The sequence below is a fragment of the Vipera berus genome, assembly GCF_964194415.1.
Source record: "Vipera berus genome assembly, chromosome: 5".
Classification (NCBI taxonomy): Eukaryota; Metazoa; Chordata; class Lepidosauria; order Squamata; family Viperidae; genus Vipera; species Vipera berus.
This window is the reverse complement of record NC_138207.1, coordinates 4,267,734-4,288,292: the sequence shown is the minus strand read 5'-3', so window position 1 is coordinate 4,288,292 and position 20,559 is coordinate 4,267,734. Positions and strand designations below refer to the sequence as shown.

The 20,559-nt window shown below is 44.2% G+C and overlaps 1 protein-coding gene and 1 long non-coding RNA gene across 6 annotated transcripts; both read left to right on the top strand.

Moving 5' to 3' along the window:
- Window positions 1–742: 742 nt before the first annotated feature.
- On the top strand, window positions 743–5,403 carry LOC308669050. The gene is made up of 2 exons (XR_014026660.1): window positions 743–1,233; window positions 3,699–5,403. It is a non-coding gene; the product is annotated as an uncharacterized lncRNA (long non-coding RNA).
- An 11,250-nt stretch (window positions 5,404–16,653) lies between these two features.
- On the top strand, window positions 16,654–20,266 carry LOC308669039 (bradykinin-potentiating and C-type natriuretic peptides-like). Of its 5 annotated transcripts, none has more exons than XM_081329493.1 (5): window positions 16,654–16,929; window positions 16,966–17,089; window positions 17,126–17,230; window positions 17,725–18,055; window positions 19,862–20,266. In XM_081329493.1, exons 1-4 carry the CDS (start codon window positions 16,808–16,810, stop codon window positions 18,004–18,006), a joined length of 633 nt encoding a protein of 210 aa, XP_081185619.1. In that variant the 5' UTR covers window positions 16,654–16,807; the 3' UTR covers window positions 18,007–18,055; window positions 19,862–20,266. The 5 variants fall into 5 exon arrangements, with proteins under 5 accessions (XP_081185619.1, XP_081185618.1, XP_081185620.1 ...); XM_081329492.1 differs by having other exon boundaries at window positions 16,655–17,017; window positions 17,054–17,089; XM_081329494.1 differs by having other exon boundaries at window positions 16,655–17,017.
- Window positions 20,267–20,559: the final 293 nt, after the last annotated feature.

Genomic DNA, 20,559 nt, shown 5'->3' with positions numbered 1-20,559 from the left:
GTCCATGAGTCATAAAAGAGCCGAGGTTGCCTACCCCTGATCTAGATCAAGGGCCTTCAAACTTGGCAACTTTAAGACTCGTGGACTTCAACTCCCAGAATTCCTGAGCCAGCCATGCTGAGGGGAAAGGGAGAGGTTTCCAAGCTGAGCCATGCTGGCTCAAGAATTCTGGGAGTTGAAGTCCACAAATCTTACTAGACCAGGGGTAGGCAATCTTGGCTCTTTTATGATTCGTGGACTTCAACCCCCAGAATTCCTGAGCCAGCATGGCTCAGCTTGGAAACCTCTCCCTTTCCCCTCAGCATGGCTGGCTCAGGAATTCTGGGAGTTGAAGTCCACGAGTCATCAAAGAGCCAAGGTGGCCTACCCCTAGCCAGACCAGTGTGCATTCTGTTTAAACATCTCCAGACCTTCCAGGCCCACCTCTGCAACTCCAGGAAGCTCCTCATGCACTTCTATCCGATTATGAAGAGGTTTTCCTTGAAATTTCCATTTGTTAAAATCGGTCGGTTTGAGGTTCTCTGTGTCAGCTTAAAAAAAAATTCTTTGATTTCCGTTTTTTTTTGGTAGGGTTTACAGGGCCAAATAATGGGCAAGCCGGATCACGTAACACCTTTCCATATTCCATATTTTCTTCCACACTCTTTCTGACATAGGAACTGTCTCTTGTAAACCCAGCAAAAGGCAATATATTTTTAAAAAATATGTTTTATTGTTGTTTTTTAACAGAATCACATTAATATTTGGTAAACAGCGTGTTGTCTGGGTTTATATTTAAAAAACAACAACAGTTAGTTTCTACAACTCTATAGTCCACATAATAGCTGTTCTTGATTTTCTCTTCTTCCAATGATATTCTCTTTTGCCAACCTTGAACTAATACATTTATTATTTGGATAAATAACAATTAAATATAGACATTTTTCTAATATTTCTGCAAATAATGACCACATCAATATAAAGCTTCTTTTCTAACTGATCATCTCAATTGCCTCGTGATAGATCCTGTTTACAAAATTCTGATTTAAATTTGTTTTCCCCACAATATTCAAAACATTCTTACCGATTAAGATTTTCTCAAAGTTAATTACAGTTAAGTATTTAAGTCTTTTTTCCTCATACAGGCCATCCCAACACTTTTACATTTCTCATCTTAAAAAGAAGAGAGAGAGAGAAGAAAAAGAAATAAGAAGATAGTATACTACGTAAAATACATGACGCTCTTAGGCTAAGGTACATTTATATTCAGATTTTTTCCTCTTCTTTTTAACCATATTCAAATATATGTTTAAATGTTCCATTTAATAAATCCAATTATCTAATCTTTTAGGTCTGTTCAAAACATTTTTGTCCTTTTGAAATTTTCTCAAGATCAATTCCACTTAAGCATCTAAGACATTTCCTTTCTATAAACCTTCGCAACATTTTTGTATTTCTCATGTCAAAAAACAAAACACAAAGGGAAAAAGAGAGAAAAATAAATACTATTTTACTTGAGGAGGAGTGGCCGGCATTTTCTTTTAGGATCCTTTTTTGCAAGGCAGGGAGAAAATTGGCATATTTACCGTTCTTGGATCAATAATCTGTATACAAGTAGTCCTTGATTTACGAAAGTCTATTGAGTGACCGTTCGAAGTTACAGTGGCGCTGAAAAAAGCGAATTATGATCATTTTTCACACTTACGACCATTGCAGCATCCCCATGGTCACGTGATTGAGGTTTGGATGCTTGACAACTGGTTCATATTTACGACAATTGCAGTGTCCCCCAGGGTCACGTTGATCCCTTTTTGTGACCTTGTGACCAGCAAAGTCAATGGGGGAAGCCGGATTCACTTAACAGCCGTGTTGCTAATATAGCCACTGCAGTGATTCACTTAACGACCGTGGCAAGAAAGGCCGTATCATGGGGCAAAACTCACTTAACAAATGTCTCACTGAGCAACATAAATTCTGGGCTCAATTGCAGTCGTAAGGTGAGGACTACCTGTACGGTAGACCGAAGTTTCTCGACCTTGACAACTTTAAGAGGAATGGACTTCAACTCCCAGAATTCCCCAGCCAGCCTGCTGGTGCTCTGTCAGTGTTACTCTTTGATTGTTTGCCTGAGTTGATAGTTTCTTGACTGGGGTGTTCTTTAGAGCTTGGTTGTTGGTCTGGGGTTAATATTGGTATAAATGTCTTCTTATCTGGGAATACTAATACTAATACTAATAATAATAATAATAATAATAATAATAATAATAATAATAATAAAGTTGGAAGGGATCTTGGAGGCCATCTAGTCCAACCCTCTGCTCAGGCAGGAAATATACCAGGCATGTCAAACTGCCGGCCCGTGGGTCGGCTGCATCACACTGAAACCGCACCCACCCCATTGCCGGCAATGGGGAAAAGGTTGCGGTATGTTACACGACGTCACATGACGTCGCAAGTTTGACATGCTTGCCCTATACTATTTCGGACAAATGGCTGTCCAGTCTCTTCTTAAAAACTTCCAGTGTTGGAGCATTCACAGCTTCTGGAGGCAGGTTGTTCCACTGGTTAATTGTTCTGTCAGGAAATTTCTCCTTAGTTCCAGGTTGCTTCTTTCCTTGGTGAGTTTCCATCCGTTGTTTCTTGTCCTGCCTTCAGGCGCTTTGGAGAATAGCTTGACTCCCTCTTCTTTGGGGCAGCCCCTGAGATATGGAAACACAGCTATCATGTCCCCTCTCATCCTTCCCTTCATTAAACCGGACATACCCAATTTCACCAACCATTCCTGTTTTAGCCTCCACTTCTTCCTCTTTTTCTAATACTACCACCACTACTACTTCTTCTTCTTCTTCTTCTTCTTCTTCTTCTTCTTCTTCTTCTTCTTCTTCTTCTTCTTCTTCTTCTTCTTCTTCTTCTTCTTCTTCTCCTTCTCCTTCTCCTTCTCCTTCTCCTTCTCCTCCCTGCAAAGTCCCCTTCCTTCTAACCTTGATGATGTTACCTAGTTGGGTCATAAAATGTCTGCAGGAAAACAACCAAGCTTTGAGGCACCAAGGTTTCCCACAGGTGAAACCTGAGCTACAAATACTTTTGGGGGTGGGGATGATTTATTCTTGACAACTGAGTGGAAAAGACAATGAACATTGTCCCGGAAGTGACAACCTGTGGAGGAGAACGTTCTTCCTGGTCTTCCCAATGATGTCCGCCTGTTCAAAGTAGAAGAGAGGAAGCTGGTCTACAAAGACCCCCTGAACAGTTTCTGATAACTGTATTTCTGGTGGCAAGCTGTTCCACTGGTTCATTGTCCTCACTGTCAGGAGGTTTCTCTGTAAAATTCCAGGTTGCTTCTCTCTTTGATCAATTTGCAACCACTGTTTCCTGTCCTGCCTTCTGATGCTTTGGCGCATAATTTGACCCCCCTCTTCTTTGTGGCAGCCCCTCAGACACTGGGACGCTGCTATCATGTCTCCCCCATTTCTTCTTTTTTTTTTTAGACTAGCCAAACCCAACTCCCGCAGCCGTCCTTGGTATGTTTTAGCCTCCAGGCCTTGGATCATCTTAGTTGCTCTTCTCTGAATTCTGAATACACACATACATCTGAGACGAGAAAACCCGGGCTGGAAATAGTCCTTGACCATCTGGGTCCTCAACAGTACTGAAATTGGGGAATTAATTTTATTTTTAATTTTATTTTTTTAATACCTGCACGTGTTTCTGGCTCACAGGTTCTCCCAGACAGACAGTTGGCGTGGCACCCGTGTCTCTTCCCTTGGTGAACCTTTCAGAAGCTTGACAAGGAGACGGATACGTCAATCCAGTTCTGACATTTCCAGAACGATCAATCAAAAATGTCCTCCTGTCATGGGTTGTTGTTTTTTTGTGGGTTTTTTTTGGTCGTCCAATAAACAAGCCAGGCAGACTTCTTGGGCGTCCTCAGCTGATGTTTTCCTTTCCATAGGAAAAAATCGGATGACTCTTTTCCAAGTTCCGGGCCTTTTGGTAAATATTAGTGTAGCTGTCAAGCTTCTCAAAAGGCAAAGAATGAAAACTGACAGGATCACGGATGCGATATCCTGTTCGTCATTGAACCAATTGGAAAGAGGATTATTACGGAATTGCTTCTGTGGGAAAAAACAGACAAATCTCGCCGGCGAATGGCAATGGTAGGGAAGAAATCAGGTAACAGATAAGAATCTCAATTCTGGCCACAGTTGAGCCCCAAATTTCCACTCCAGTCGTTCAGTGAGTTTTGCATTTCGTGACCTTCCTTTGCCAACGTTGTGAAGCGAATCACTGCAGCTGTTAAGTTAGCAATGTGGATGTGAAGTGGATCTGGCTTCCCCCATTGACTTTGCTCAGGAGAAAGTTGCCACAAGAGGATCCCGTGAGCACGGAGATGCTGCAGCAGTGAGGAACAGCCATAAGTCTCTCTCTTAAGTGCCGTTGTAACTTCAGACAGTCATTAAACCAGTGGTTGTAAGCCAAGGACTCTCTGTAAAGCAGGCGTCCCCAAACTTGGCGACTTTAGGACTCGTGGACTTCAATTCCCAGAATTCCTCAGCCAGCATTCTGGGAGTTGAAGTCCACGAGTCCTAAAGTAGCCATGGTTGGGGACCTCTGCTGTAAAGTATTTATTGTGCCTTCACTACTCACAGTCCAAAACGTTAAAACTTTTCCCATTCTGGCATTATTGATTTCTTAGCCTCTTTAGTATCTTCGTTGTTGTTTTCCCATGTCTTTCTTGAGCTCTGGAATATCCTTTTGGGATATCAAATCCTCACAGCTGCTACCTTTTCTCTCAGATAGGGCAAAGAATCTTTCTGGCACCAAGACCTTAATTGACAGGTGCTCAAGAGGATGGAAGTTGATCAAGGAGAGAAGCAACCTAGAACTAAGGAGGAATTTTCCTGACAGTGAGAACAATTCAGCAGTGGAACTGCTGGCCTCCAGAAGTTGTGGATGCTCCAACACTGGAGGTTCTCAAGAAGAAATAGGAGAACGCTTTGTCTGAAATGGTATAGGGTCTCCTGCTTGAGCAGGGGGTTGGACTAGAAGACCTCCAAGGTCCCTTCCAACTCTGTTATATAGATCCAGCTCTTAAAAAGAAGATTAGGGGGCTGGAGGTTAAAACCTAGAATGTACTGTTGCAGGTGATGTAATTGCAGTCTTCCAATATCTGAGGGGCTGCTACAAGGAAGACGGGCCTCAAGCTATTCTCCAAAGCACCAGAAGGCAGGAGAAGAAGCAACAGATGGAAACTAATCAAGGAGAGACGCAACCTAGAACTAAGGAGAAACTTCCTGACCATGAAAAAAATCAGTGGGAAGACAATAATAATAACAACAACAGAAGAAGAAGAAGAAGAAGAAGAAGAAGAAGAAGAAGAAGAAGAAGAAGAAGAAGAAGAAGAAGAAGAAGAAGAAGAAGAAGGAGAAGGAGAAGAAGAAGAAGGAGAAGAAGAAGGAGAAGAAGAAGGAAGTTTGAATGACTGTAAATCAAAGTACAGAAAAATTGCTGCAGGCTGTGAAAACAGAGAGCATTATCAAAATAGCAGAAACAAAGGCAGAATATAAGGAAAAACGGCTGGATGACAGATTAAATAGATGGAAAACCAAAGCTTTGCATGGACAGCATTTGAAAAACATTGAAGGAAAATGTGACAACAACTTGACGTGGGCATGGCTTAAGATGGGAACCATCAAGAAAGAAACGGAAGGCTTAATACTGGCTGCTCAAGAACAAGCACTACAAACTAATGCCATGAAAGCGAAGATACAAAAGTCTACTGACAATCCAAATTGCCGACTTTGCAACGATAAAGTTGAAACTGTTTCACAGTTAATATGTGAGTGCAGCAAAATCGCGCAAACGGATTACAAAGCTAGACATGACCGAGTTGCTAAACTAACCCACTGGGCATTGTGTAAAAAATACGACTTGCCTGTGTCCGAAAAGTCGTGGGAACATAGGTGGAAAAAGTTGTTGAGAATGAGAGGGTGAAGATCTTGTGGGACTTCCGAATACAGACAGATCGCCATTTGGAACACAACGCTCCAGACATCACAGTCATAGAGAACCGAAGCGTACAGCTGATTGATATCGCTGTACCAGGAGATGCCAGAGTCAAAGAAAAAGAGCTGAAAAAAATTACGAAATAACGCGACCTGGCCATCGAAACTGCACGATTATGGATGAAACGCGTAACAGTGATACCCATTGTCATCGGGGCACTGGGAACGATGTCCAAAAACTTTGCAAAATACATCAAGAAATTGCAGCTTCCTGCAATAACTCCAGCAAAGCTACAAGAAAACTGCGCTACTCGGAACATCTTACATTTTAAGGAGATACCTGGTTGATACCTAGGATGCTGGCAGCAACCTGTGTCAACCATCAGTGCCAGTCAGTTTGAATGTTCAGTTGACTGAGTTTCATGTTTTATGAATAATAATAATAATAGTAATAGTAATAATAATAATAAGTTGGAAGAGACCTTGGAGGTCATCTAGTCCAACCCCCTGCTCAGGCAGGAAACCCTATACCATTTCAGACAAATGGCTGTCCGGTCTCTTCTTAAAAACTTCCAGTGTTGGAGCATTCAAAGCTTCTGGAGGCAGGTAGTTCCACTGGTTAATTGTTCTGTCAGGAAGTTTCTCCTGAGTTCTAGGCTGCTTCTCTCCTTGGTTAGTTTCCCTTCAGAAGTTGTGGGTGCTCCGTCACTGGAGGTTTTTAAGAAGAGACTGGACCGCCATTTGTCTGAAATGGGATAGGATCCCCTGCTTGAGCAAGCGGGTTGGACTAGAAGACCTCCAAGGCCCCTTCCAATTCTGCCGTGAAGCTAACCAAGCTACACTTGGGCTCCTGGGCTGGATGGAGGCTACTCGTGACTTGACTTTCCACAGGAGAACAGATCGTCTGCCTTGGCTCAGGGCCTCGGTTTTTTCCAACCCGACTGCGAAAGGCCCGGGGCAGATGGCAGCAGAGCGGAAAGGGTTACTCCTCTGAGTTAAACCAATTTGGGTCGCGACAGTTGAGAAACGAAAGCCAGAAGCCTGGTGGGGTGACCGCCAAAGGCCCACAAGCCTGGCCTTTAATGTTGGCTGGGACACACCTTCCTCGGTAAGCGCAGACGTCAAGACCGAAGGCCCGGTGACGTCCCGTCCCAGGGACCTGTCCCCTCTTTCATGAAGAGCAACCTTAAACAGGTGAGGGCGAGGCCGCCATGATGCACGGGGCTTGCGTCGTTTTCATTTCCATGGCCGCAAAACAGTGGTGGGGATTGCGTGCGCATTCGGCTTCCCAACGCAGAGACGGACAAGCCGACATCTCTTCCCTTTGCTAAGCCACCCAAAAGCTTCCAGTCTGCATCCCGACGTCCTTTGCGCCAGACCTGGTGTGCAGGTATGGGCAGATGCATGTTTCGCATGGACGTGCCTGCACACACACACGCACATGCGCGCGCGCACACACACACACACAAATACACACACAGAGCTAGATGTTCTGAAGGGCTTCTGTAGCATCTCTGATAGGTCTGCACAACGTGCCTTGTGTTAGTGTTGTTGCAACGGGACTCTAGTGTTCCTCAAATTTGGCCAGCTGAAGATGGGCGGGTCTCAATTCCCAGAATTCCCCAGCCGGCGTTGCTGGCTCTCTGAGCTTGTTTCTTTGCTTGCGGATGTCTTGTTACCCAACTAGGTAACCTCATCAGTGCTAGAAGGGAGTGGGCCTATATTGTGTATTAAACAGAGAGCAAAGCCCACTCCTTTCTAGCACTGATGAGGTAACCTAGTTGGGTCATGAAACGTTTGCAAGAAAACTGCCAAGCTCAGAGAGCACCAAGGACCCCACAGTCCTTTTTCTCCTCTTCCTCTTCCTCCTCCTCCTCCCCCTCCCCCCCTCCTCCTCTCTGCAAATCCCACTCCCATCGAACACTAAGGATGTTACCTTGTTTGGGTAATGAAATGTCTTCAAGAAAACAACCAAGGTCAGAGAGCACAAAGGACCCCACAGTTGTCAATCACCACCTCTTCCTCTGCAAACCCCACTCCCTTCCCACATGATGTTGTTACCTAGTTGGGTCATGAAACATCTGCAAGAAAACAACCCAGCTCAGAGAGCACCCACAGTCGTCCTCCTCCTCCTCCTCCTCCTCCTCCTCCTCCTCCTCCTCTCTGCAAACCCCACTCCCTTCCCACATGATGTTGTTACCTAGTTGGGTCATGAAACATCTGCAAGAAAACAACCCAGCTCAGAGAGCACCCACAGTCGTCTTCCTCCTCCTCCTCCTCCTCCTCCTCCTCCTCCTCCTCCTCCTCCTCCTCCTCCTCTCTGCAAACCCCATTCCCTTCCAACATGATGTTGTTACCTAGTTGGGTCATGAAACATCTGCAAGAAGACAACCCAGCTCAGAGAGCACCAAGGACCTCACAGTCCTCCTCCTTCCCTTCCCCCTCCCCTCCCCCTCCCCCTCCTCTGCAAACCCTACTCCCTTTTCACATGATGATGTTACCTAGTTGGGTAATGCAATGTCTGCAAGAAAACAGGCAAGCTCAGAGCACCAAGGACCCATAGTTCTCCTCCTTCCCGCTTTCCTCCCCTCCCTCTCCTCCTCCTCCTCCTCCTCCTCCTCTCTGCAAACCCCCCCTCCCTTGGGGCACCGATGAAGGGACCGATTTGGGTCATGAAACATCTGCAAGAAAACAACCCAGCTCAGAGAGCACCCACAGTCGTCTTCCTCCTCCTCCTCCTCCTCCTCCTCCTCCTCTCTGCAAACCCCACTCCCTTCCCACATGATGTTGTTACCTAGTTGGGTAATGCAATGTCTGCAAGAAAACAGGCAAGCTCAGAGCACCAAGGACCCATAGTTCTCCTCCTTCCCGCTTTCTGTCCCTACCTCCATTTCTTCCCCATCTATTTGCCAGGAATTGAGAGGGCCGGATGCCATGATCTTGGTTTTCTTAACGTTAAGTTTACTTTACTTTAACTTTATTTTACTTTAACTTTACTTTACTGTAACTTTAACTTTATTTTAACTTTAACTTGACTTGACTTGACTTTACTTTAACTTTAATTTTATTTACCTTTACTTTACTTTACTTTACTTTACTAAATAAATAAATAATCAGCCACCCCTCTATCACAAAGTAACTCTCGGCGGCTTTTAATACAAGTAGTCCTGAACTTATGACAGTTTGTTTAGTGACCATTCAAAGTTACAACGGCACTAAAAAGTGACTTTTGACCATTTTTCACACGACCATTGTGCCATCCCCACAGTCAGGTGACCCAAATTGAGACACTTGGCAACAGGTTCGTGTTTATGACGGTCACAGTAACCCCAGGGATCGAGTGGCCCCCTTTTGCAACCTCCTGACCAGCAAAGTCAAGGGCGGGGGGTTAGAAGCCTGATTCATTTAACAACGGTTTCACTAACTCAACAACCGCAGTGCTTCACTTAACAACTTTGGCACAAAAAGGCTGTCCAAACGGGGCAAAAACTCCACAAACAAAGGTCTTGCTTGGCAGTATAAATTCTGGGGCCCAGGTGTGGTTGTTAGTCAAGGGCTCCTTGCATGAAAAAGCTAAAACTGTACACCACCTATAAACAATATAAGAAACATAGTCTTAAAAGTAAAACACTTTTAAAATGTACGTCAAAAACATTGTTTTTTTTTTCTGATAGGCTGATAGCCCTGCTTTTGCACCAGGCCGTTTTCCCTTCATTCCTATTGCCCCCGCACCCCCACCCCTCACACGCACACACACACACACACACACACAGAGGTTGGATGTTAATTGCACACTTATGCACACACAACCACACAACCACAGCTCGTTCCCTTTGCCTCTCCTGCCCTGTCCAATTTAAGGGAATGATGTTAACTGCCCCGGGGCAGTTGCTCTGCAAATACCTCTGACCTCAACTGGTTTTCGTAAAGCCACCCCCCCCTTACCCCTATGGGGGCAATTCTAGATAAGGGGCAGCGGTGACAGCATCAGGAGCTCTGGGAAGTGATACGCAGAATCTCCTACAAGGAAGTGGGGGACAGGAAGCACCAAAAAAGGCCAAGCCAATTTCCCACCACTGGTTGCAAACTTTACTTTGTCTAACCGGGAAAGAAAGATGAAAAAAAATGAGGTTCTTGGGTCTTAAATCTTGGCCCTTTTATGACTTGTGGACTTCAACTCCCAGAATTCCTCAGCCAGGCATGCTGGGAGTTGAAGTCCACGAGTCATAAAAGGGCCAAGTTTGAAAACCCCTGTTCTAAGAAAAGAGTCTTCAAACTGGGCGACTTTACGATTTGTGGACTTCAACTCCCAGAATTCCTGGCTGAGGAATTCTGGGAATTGAAGTTCCAAAAGTTGCAAAGTCGCCCAGTTTGGAGACCCCTGTTGTAAGACAGCAGTAGTTTCATAATCCTGAAGCCCGTTTTCCCATTGATGGGGGAGAGAATTTGGATCAGAACAGGAGCCTCATTAGAAGGCAAATTTCCTCTTGAGTAGACCTTCCAGGCTGGTGATTTCATGAAAGATATCCAGATAGATCTCAGCAGCATTTGTGGATATGGGTACTCCGGACTTCTGCCAGGACTCTGGGATCTCCTTGTGGTCTCCCAACCAAGGACCCGCATGGTCCAATCGATTTTTGCTTTTCTATGGCTGTCTCTCCAAGGCAGCAGCTGCTTCGCAAAGGAAATTGTTTTTATTTGTTTGTTTGTATCCCACATTTATTAGTTTAACAAATAACTCAAGGCCGTGAACATGGCCGTGAACATGAACTTACCTTCCTCCTCCTAAATTTGCCACAACAACCTTGTGAGGTGGGCTGAGAGAGAGGGACTGGCCCAAGGTCAATCAGTTGGCTTTCACAGCTAAGGCGGGACTAGAACTCACTGTTTCCTGTTGATTGGTAGAAATCAGCCAGTCAGCTTTCATCCTTAAGGGACTAGAACTCACCATCTCCTGGCAATTGGCATCACCCAACCAGCTTTCGTGGCTAAGGCGGGACTAGAACTCACTGTCTCCTGATGATTGGCCCAAAGTCACCCAGCTAACTTTCATCCCTAAGGTGGGACTAGAACTCACGATCTCCTAATGATTGACAAATCACCCACTTGCCTTTCGTGCCTAAGGCGGGATTAGAACTCACCGTCTCCTAATGATTGACAAATCACCCAGTCGCCTTTCCTGCCTAAGGCGGGACTAGAACTTTCTGTCTCCTGGTAATTGGTGCGAAGTCCCCCGGCCAGCTTTCATTTCTAAGACAGGACTAGAACTCACCATCTCCCGGTTCCTAGCCTGGTGCCTTCACCTGGCTAAAATTATGCCGGGAGAGCGAAAGGTTGAAGCGAGCCAAGGGCTATGGGAGAAAACTCTGCTAAATGCAAGCATACACACACATACACACATGCACTCACTAACCAGGATTTAACAAACCACAGGTGCATTCAGAGAGATCATAAGCTCCTGCGCTGCAAACTGCACAGAGTCAGTTCAAAGGGAGAAGGGGGCGGCAAATAAATGTAATAAATAAATCAACAAGAAAGTCCCACTGTGGCTGCACTCATACCACCAGTTTAACCAAGCCAGGTCAGGTTAAACTCAGTGCTTGCCTTTACACAAAAGGCAAAGCTAAAGGTGGTTTAAGCCTCACCTTGGTTACTGAAGGGTGCAAGCTATTAGTCAACCCCGAAGGTGGAGTACATCAAGAACCAGTCAAAGCGTCCTGCAAGGTAAGCTGGCTTCGTCATCATTTCAGAATAACAAGAGTTGGAAGGGACCTTGTAGGTCATCTAGTCCAACCCCCGCCCAAGCAGGAGACCCGGCCTACACCATTTCCAACCGATGGCGGTCCAGTCTCTCCTTGACAGCTTCCTTTGATGAAGCTCCCACAACTTCTGGAGGCAACTCTTGTTCCACTGCTTGATTGTTCTCACTCATTTGATGACCTGCAGATGGTAGCTGGCTTCCCACAACCGCTAAGCCCGGGGGAGACGGGCTCGCACCCGCAACTTGTGAGAATCACAGCAGCCGATCTTGGAGCCGATCTCCAGTCTTGCTTCCCCACCTCCCAATTTTTATGGCAGTCAGGATACTCTGGGTCTTGGGATTTTGCAGTGTGGGGTCCACAATGTTTGTGCGTACGTGTGTGTGTGTACACAGAATCCCTGGAAACAGCTTAATCCTGATCCTAATAGTAAAGTTGTTGAGGTCCTTTACTTAGGATCTCACCATCCTCCTTTCTGGCTCCTTGGATCCCCTGAAGACAAAAAAGGGTTGGGAAGGGGGGAAATGAGCAATCTACGATACCTCGGTCAAGATTCCCCCTTCCCAATTACTGATCCCTGGCGGGGGGGGGGGGGGACAGACACTGGGAATTTCCCAACCAACAATTGGAGAGAACAACCTCCCTCGAGTCAATGGGAATTTAAGCCAATTTTTAAGTATCCCCCACCCCACCCCTGGAATTTTTTTTTTATTAAAGAGTTTTACAAAAAAAAATTTACAATACTGTACATATCCCCAAAACCCACCCACCCCAAACCACCCCCCTCCCCCCCCCCACTTCCCAGAGCTGAATACAGGGTCATAGATATAATAATCATATTCTAACTAAAATTATCCATTATAAAATTAACCAAATTCATAATGTTCTTTAACTAAATAATAAATTTAATAAATTTAAATAATAATAAATAAACTCCCCTTTAACATTGATACATTCAAATTATTAAAAACATAATAATAATAACTTAAACAAAAATATAATCAATACTAATACTAAAATTAATAACAATCTAAAATCTACTCATAAGCTAAATGGAACTTTTTAGTCCCATATTTATTCTGAATATAATCTATCCATCTCCTCCAAACTGAAGTATATCTTTCTTGCGAATGATCCTTCAAATAAGCAGAAATCTTAGACATTTCTGCAAGATTCGATACTTTAAACACCCATTCTTCTATAGTAGGCAAACTATCCTTCTTCCAATATTGTCCCACCAGTAACCGTGCTGCTGTTATCAAGTTCAACATCAAATTGATTTCTTTAGTATCACAATCTACAACAATACCCAATAAAAACAATTGTGGAGAAAACTTTATCTTTCTCTTAAAAATCTTTTGAATGTTCCACCAAATTTTAATCCAAAAAGCTTTTATATTTCTACAAGTCCACCACATATGAAAGTAGGTGGCATCTAAACTACCACATCTCCAGCATTTAGACTGTAGGTTAGGATACATGTTAGACAACTTTTTGGGATCCAAATGCCATCTATAAAACATTTTATAAAAATTTTCTCTTAAATTTTGAGCCTGAGTAAATTTAACATTTCTGACCCAGATTACCTCCCAAGTATCCAACGGAATTGGTTCCTGTATGTCTTGTGCCCACTTTATCATACAATCTTTAACTAATTCCGTTTCCGAGTCCAATTCAATTAAAACATTATATATCTTCTTTATATGTGCACGATTTAAATCTCTAATTTGTTTTACTAAGTTTTCATCTGTAATTGTAATGCCAACCTTCTGATTCAGCTTCCACCTCGCTTTCAATTGAGTATATTGGAACCAAGAGTAACTTATGTTTTCTTGTCTTAACTCCTCTAATGATTTAAGTTGCCAATCATTCCCTTCCAATCTAAGTAATTCCTTATAGGAAAACATATCCAAACTCACTCCCATAGATACACCTTCTATCGCGTGTCCAGGAAGTCCCCAAATCGGTATTTTATAATTTAACTTATAATAATACTTTTTCCAGACACGCAGCAAGGCACTTCTAAGAATATGAGATTTAAAAGCCCTGTCTACCTTTTTATCATAAAGCAAATATGCCTGCCATCCATATACCAAATCCCAACCCTCAAGGTGAAGTATTCTTTTATTAGTTAAATTAAGCCAATCGCTAACCCATGTCATAACCACCGCATCATAATAAAATTTCAAGTTAGGCGCCTTGAGTCCCCCTCTTTCCCTAGCATCTTGCAGAATCTTAAATTTAACTCTTGGTTTCTTCCCCGCCCAGATAAATTTATTAATACCCTTCTGCCATTCATCAAGGTTGGCATCCTTTTTCAATATAGGTATCATTTGAAACAAAAAAAGAAACTTCGGCAAAACATTCATTTTAACAGCTGCGATTCTTCCCAATAGAGATAATTGTAATTTTTTCCAATTACGGTATTTAAATCCTTTTGTATCTTCAACCATAGTGTTTCATAGTTATTCTTATACAATTTTGCATTTGAAGCTGCAATATACATTCCTAAATACTTAACCTTTTTTACTATTTCAAAACCTGTTAATTTAATTAACATTTCCCTTTCACTCATGGACATATTCTTAGACAATATCTTAGTCTTATTACTATTTACCTTAAACCCTGAAACCTTACCATACTGAGTTATAATTTCCATCAAATCTATAACCGATTGTATCGGTTGAGATAATGTCACAACCAAGTCATCAGCAAAAGCTCTCAATCTATAATCATTCTGTTTTATTTTAATTCCCTTTATCATAGAAGACTCTCAAATTTTAATTAATAAAATCTCTAACGTTAATACAAACAATAATGGTGATAGGGGGCATCCCTGTCTTGTACCTTTTTCAATTTTAAACATCTCTGTTAACCCCCCATTAATTATAATTTGTGCAGTTTGTTGTTGATATATAGCTTTAATAGAATGTAAGAATCCTTCTCCAAAATTCATTTCCTCAACAACTCTCAATAAGAATTGCCAATTCAGTTGATCAAAAGCTTTCTCTGCATCCAAAAATATCAATGCTGCAGGGACTTGGTTGTTCTTATCCAAATATTCAAGCAAATTTACAATTTGTCTTACATTATATTTCATATACCTTCCAGATATAAATCCCGATTGATCACTATGAATCATTTGCTTTAAAACTTGCATTAATCTAGTAGCCAATACTTTAGCAAAAATCTTATAATCTGTATTCAAAAGCGATATAGGTCTATAATTTTTAGGTTGAGTAAGGTCTTGATCCTCCTTTGGAATCAATGATACAAAAGCTGTCCTCCAAGATGGACGAACTGCTCCTCCAGTCTGAATTTCATTAAACAACATCTTTAAAGGTTCAATCATTTCAACCAACAACATTTTATAATAAATTGCTGTTAATCCATCTGTTCCCGGGGCCTTGCCCACTTTCAACTGTTTAATAGCTAAAGAGATTTCCTCTGATGTTATTAAGCGGTTCATCTCAAGTTGTTCTTTTGAAAGTCTAGGAAAATGTGCTTCCTGTAAATATTTATCTATATCTAAAGCTTGTATGTTTTCTCTAGAATATAATTTCGAGTAAAAATCTAAAAAACTCCTCTTAATCAATTTTTGTTGATAGACTTCTTTTCCTTTATATTCTATTTTATCTATAGTACGTAATTTCTGTTTCTTCCTTAATTGATAAGCCAGCCACCTACCAGGCTTATTAGCGTTACAAAAAGCATTATGCTTAACATAACGCAAATTAGTTGCTATTTGGTCAGCCGTTAGCATACTAAATTGTTCTTTCAATAAATGTATCGAGGTCCTTAAATTATTATCCAATGGATTCAAAATAAAATCTTTCTCCTTAGATTTAATCTCTTCCTCAAGATCTTTACATGTTTGCATTTGCTTACGCCTATAAGCATTATTCATATAAATCAAGACCCCTCCCTTGTACGCTTTACTAGCATCCCAAACCATTCCCATCAATGTACCTTTATGCATATTTATAAAAAAAAATTCTGGAATTTGAGACATTAGGGGAAAAAAGGAAGAAAGAAAGAAGAAAGAAAGAAAGAAGAAAGAAAGAAAGAAAGAAAGAAAGAAAGAAAGAAAGAAAGAAAGAAAGAAAGAAAAAGATTTAAAAAGAAATAAATTGAAAGAAAGAAAGAGAAAGAAAGAAAGAAAGAAGAAAGAAAGAAAGAAAGAAAGAAAGAAAGAAAGAAAGAAAGAAAGAGAAAGAAAGAAAGAAAGAAAGAAAGAAAGAAAGAAAGAAAGAAAGAAAGAGGAGGGAGAAAAAGAAAGATTTTAAAAGAAATAAATTGAAAGAAAAGAAAGAAAGAAAGAGAAAGAAAGAGGAAGGAAGGAAGGGGAGGGAGAAAAAGATTTTAAAAGGAATAAATTGAAAGAAAGAAAGAAAGAAAGAAAGAAAGAAAGAAAGAAAGAAAGAAAGAAAGAAGAAAGAAAGAAAGAAAGAAAGAAAGAAAGAAAGAAAGAAAGAAAGAAAGAAAGAAAGAAAGAAAGAAAGAAAGAAAGAAAGAAAGAAAGAAAAGCAGGGGGAAAAGACTGCGAAGGGGGGGGAGAAGAAGGGGTTTCTCAACCCCAACTTTCTGCCAGCCTTCCCCAACTCAAAGCATTTGCAGGCGTGGGATGGACTCCCACGCCCATGGTGCCCGGCCGTGCGGGGATCTCGAGCGCGGAAAGCCAGGTCGGAGGAGGAGGAGGAGGAAGAGGCGCCGGCTGAGCTTCGGCCGCAGAGCGCCCCCTCGGGGCCCGTCCCGCCCCCCCCCCCCAGGCCAGGAGAAGGCGGGCCGGCGAGCGATTGATGGCTGGATCACGACGGCTCCCCCCTCCTCCTTCCCCCCCCCACCCCCGCCGGCCGGGGCGGAGGATGCCGTCGGTGCGTCACCTGCAGCTGGCTTATATAAGGCGCGGACAGCGATGCCGGCGCTGCGAGCGAATCCGGCCAGGCAGGCAAAGGCGGCTCCACTCGGCTCTGTTCGGCTCCGCGGTCCGCGCCTTCGAGGATTCTCTCTCTCTCTCTCTCTCTCACTCTCCCAGTGGCTCTGCCGGCGCCTGCGCACTCCGGGATGTTCGTCTCCCGCCTGGCGGCCAGCGGGCTGCTGCTGCTGTCCCTGCTGGCGCTCTCCCTCGACGGGAAGCCGCTGAAGCAGAGGTGGCTCGGTCCTGAGATCCCGCCAATGGAGCAGAGGTGGCCGGGCCCTAAGGTCCCGCCGCTGGAGCAGAGGTGGCCGGGTCCTAAGGTCCCGCCGCTGGAGCAGAGGTGGCCGGGTCCTAAGGTCCCGCCGCTGGAGCAGAGGTGGCTCGGTCCTGAGATCCCACCGCTGGAGCAGAAGTGGCCAAGTCCTAAGGTCCCGCCGCTGGAGCAGAAGTGGCTCGATGCTGAGATCCCACCGCTGGAGCAGAGGCGGCCCCCTGAGATCCCACCGCTGGAGCAGAAGTGGCGGGGGCCGCTGCAACCCGAGGGACCGCCGCTGATGGAGCCGCACGAGGTGAGTAGTCGGCAGGCTCCGCCGGCTCGCTTGGGCTTTCCCCGACGGGGGAGCCGGGCCTGCTTTGGCTCCGTCTTGAAGGGGAGGGAAGAGACGGGAGGGCCCTTTGCGGCGCTTGGCGGGTCGGGCGATGGCGACGTCGGGTTGGGCTCGCAGGGGGGGGGATCCCGGGCGAGAAGCGGAGAGGGGACTACACATCCCATCGGCTCCGCTTCACTCGGCCATTGCAGCCGGGGAGCGCCCGGATGGAGCGAAGGGGCCGGTGGGTGGTGGGAACGGACGGCGGGACCCCCCCCCTTCGCCTTTTTCCCCCCTGCACCCGCCCCGTCTGATCCGTTTTCCTGCAAACCCCCTGCACGACCCCCCCAACCTCTTCCCGCTCTCCTCCCCCTCCCCCCTGGCGATCCAGCCTTCGGGCAACGGGCGTCCCTCGTCCCGGGATCGGGCTGCCGTTGGGGGGGGGGCTCTGCTGCATGACTGCCGTTGCCTTGCAGCTGTCGGCGGGCGGCACGGCGGCCTGGCGGGAGGAGCTGAGCCCGAGGGCGGAAGGAGTGTCGGCGGCGTCGCGGCTGATTTATTTATTCTTTTATTTTATTTTAATTCCATTTATATGCGCACCGACGGCGAGCAGGCGCGGCAAAAGTGGGCCCGGATGGTGCACCACGAGCAACAGCGAGGAGGCGGCGGCGGAGGATGGCGTGCTGACAATGAGCCGCCCAAGAAAGTGCCGCCCAACAGCTGCTTCGGCCACAAGATCGACCGCATCGGCTCCGTAAGCGGCCTTGGCTGCAATAAGGTCGACGACCATGATTAAGGGGGAAGGAGGTAAAAAAGACAAAACCACAAAACGTCGAGGCTTTCAGCTCAGGGGTATCCGAAGCAGAAAACCAGATTCAGTCACAGCTTTGTGCCATACAGTATCAACCTTCTGAACTCTAAAGCTTCCTCCTCCTCCTGTTGTTGTTGTTGTTTTGTTGTTATTATTGTTATTATTATTAAATACATAACATAATAATAATAATAATAATAATAATAATAATAATAATAATAATAATAATAATAATAATAATAATAATAATAATAATGATAATGATAATGTTGGAAGGCACCTTTGAGGTCATCTAGTCCAACCCCCTGCACAGACAGGAGACCCTATCCCATTTCAGACAAATGGCTGTCCAGTCTCTTCTTAAAAACCTCCAGTGTTGGTGCATTCACAGCTTCTGGAGGCAAGGAGTTCCACTGGTTAATTGTTCTCACTGCCAGGAAGTTTCTCCTTAGTTCTAGGTTGCTTCTCTCGTTGGTTAGTTTCCATCCGTTGCTTCTTGTCCATTCAAGATGGACAGTGATTAATATTTATATGTTACTTATACGTAAGGGTGTAGGTCTATACATATGTTGTATATAGTATGTTTAAATGTGTGTTATGTAGGTGTACACTTTGAGAGCAAGCAACTAAATTTCATTTTTAATGTGTGCCGTGCTCACAGTAAAAAATGACAATAAAGCTTTATCTATCTACTATCTATCTACTATCTATCTATCATCTATCTATCTATCTGCGGGTTAGGGTTAGGTTTAGGTTGGTGATGGGAGGGGCACTGAAAAGACCTGGGGGGTGGAGGGTGCTGAGTGTTCAGACAATGTGATTTTTCCGTTTCCCGAATCTGTTTTCAGGGTTCGCACACAATTTATTTACAGGCAGTTCTCAATATCTCGTCCGCAATGGAGTCCAAAACTTCCTTTGCTAAGTGAGACATTTATGTTAAGGTGAATTGAGCTGAAGTAAGGAGACGGGGTGGCTGCGTTCACATGATACACTGACCCGGGTTATATAAACACAGGACTAGCTCTGTTGCCAGCACTTCTCCAGTTGTTTGAGTGACAGGTTTAGAGACTGACAACTGAGTTTTCTCTGTACACATTTCTGCACAGGTAGTCCTTGGCTTACGATGGTTCATTTAGTGACGGTTCAAAGTTTACAAAAAAAAGTAACTTAGGATCATTTTTCTCCTAACCCCTGAAGTCTAATTAAAGATGTTTAAATTAAGATGAACATTTCACAAGTAGTCCTCAACTTACAACAATTCGTTTACCGTTTGAAAGTACAGTGGCATTGAAAAAAGGGTCTTATGACCGTATCTCACACTTACAACCGTTGCAGCAATTCAGAATTCAGTCCCCTAGCCACTGACTCGTATTTATGACGGTTGCAGTGTCCCGGGGTCGCGTGATCCCCTTTTGCGACCGTCTAAAAATTGAAAATAGGGAATCCAGTTTCGCTCAACTGCATCACTAATTTAGCCACACATTAACAAATGTGGAAAGAAATGTTGTAAAATGAAGGAAAATTCACTGAAGAAATGTCTCACTTAGCAACAGAAATTTGGGGCTCAGACGTGTACAGGATTTGTGAGCAAATAGTGTGCTTTGCCACAAGTGGTTTTCCTTCCAATCCTTCAGACGCCAAACGACGAAGTTAAATCCGCTCCTCTCGTCCCACCGGTTTTTATTAATTTTTTAAAAATTATGTACCGCTCATCCCGGTCAGCCTGCAAGCCTCATTAAAAACAGGTTGCTTCTCTCCTTGTTGGAAGCTCTTTATGACTTATTTTGATGCTTTTCTTCCAGGTCATTGAAGGGACACCCCACCCCATCCGCAAACATTTCTGGACATCCCCTGCAATTCATCCAGGGCCCCATTGGCGGGACCCCAGAGCCACACAGCCTGTCTCCTGTTGGTACGAAGACTTGAAGCAGAACCGGCCATTTTTGAGCAGGAGGGGTCTGGGTAGGGTTGGATTGGGTTTTGCGCCCCCCAATCTTTAATCTGACGCCATCTTTCTTTCCGAAATGGGTGATTTGAACAAGGCGTTTAGCTACCACGGATAAGAGTAAATGTATTTGTAAAGAAATCGCAGGCTATCTACCAAAGGTTTAAAAGAACCCAAATGCGCCGTTTTTGTCATTTTTATCAGAATTTCAAACCACTTTTCCAAAATGTCCTCATAATTAAACTTGCTAGTCTGGAGGTGATTTTTCTTTTGTTTTTTTTCGTAACGCTACGGCAGCATCGAGTAATTTCTCTGAGAGCTGGTGAATATGGTCCTCTTTGAATGATCTTGGCTCTTCTTTAAAGCTCAAGGGTCCAATCTAAATACAGGTAGTCCTTGACCTACGACCACAAGGGAGCCCAAAATTTCTGTCGTTAAGTGAGTTTTGCCCCACTTTTTCCTGCCACAGTGGCTACGTGGATCACTGCAGCTGATAAGTTAGTGACCAGTTGTGAACAGCTGGCTTCCCCGTCGACTTTGCTCGACAGAAGTTCG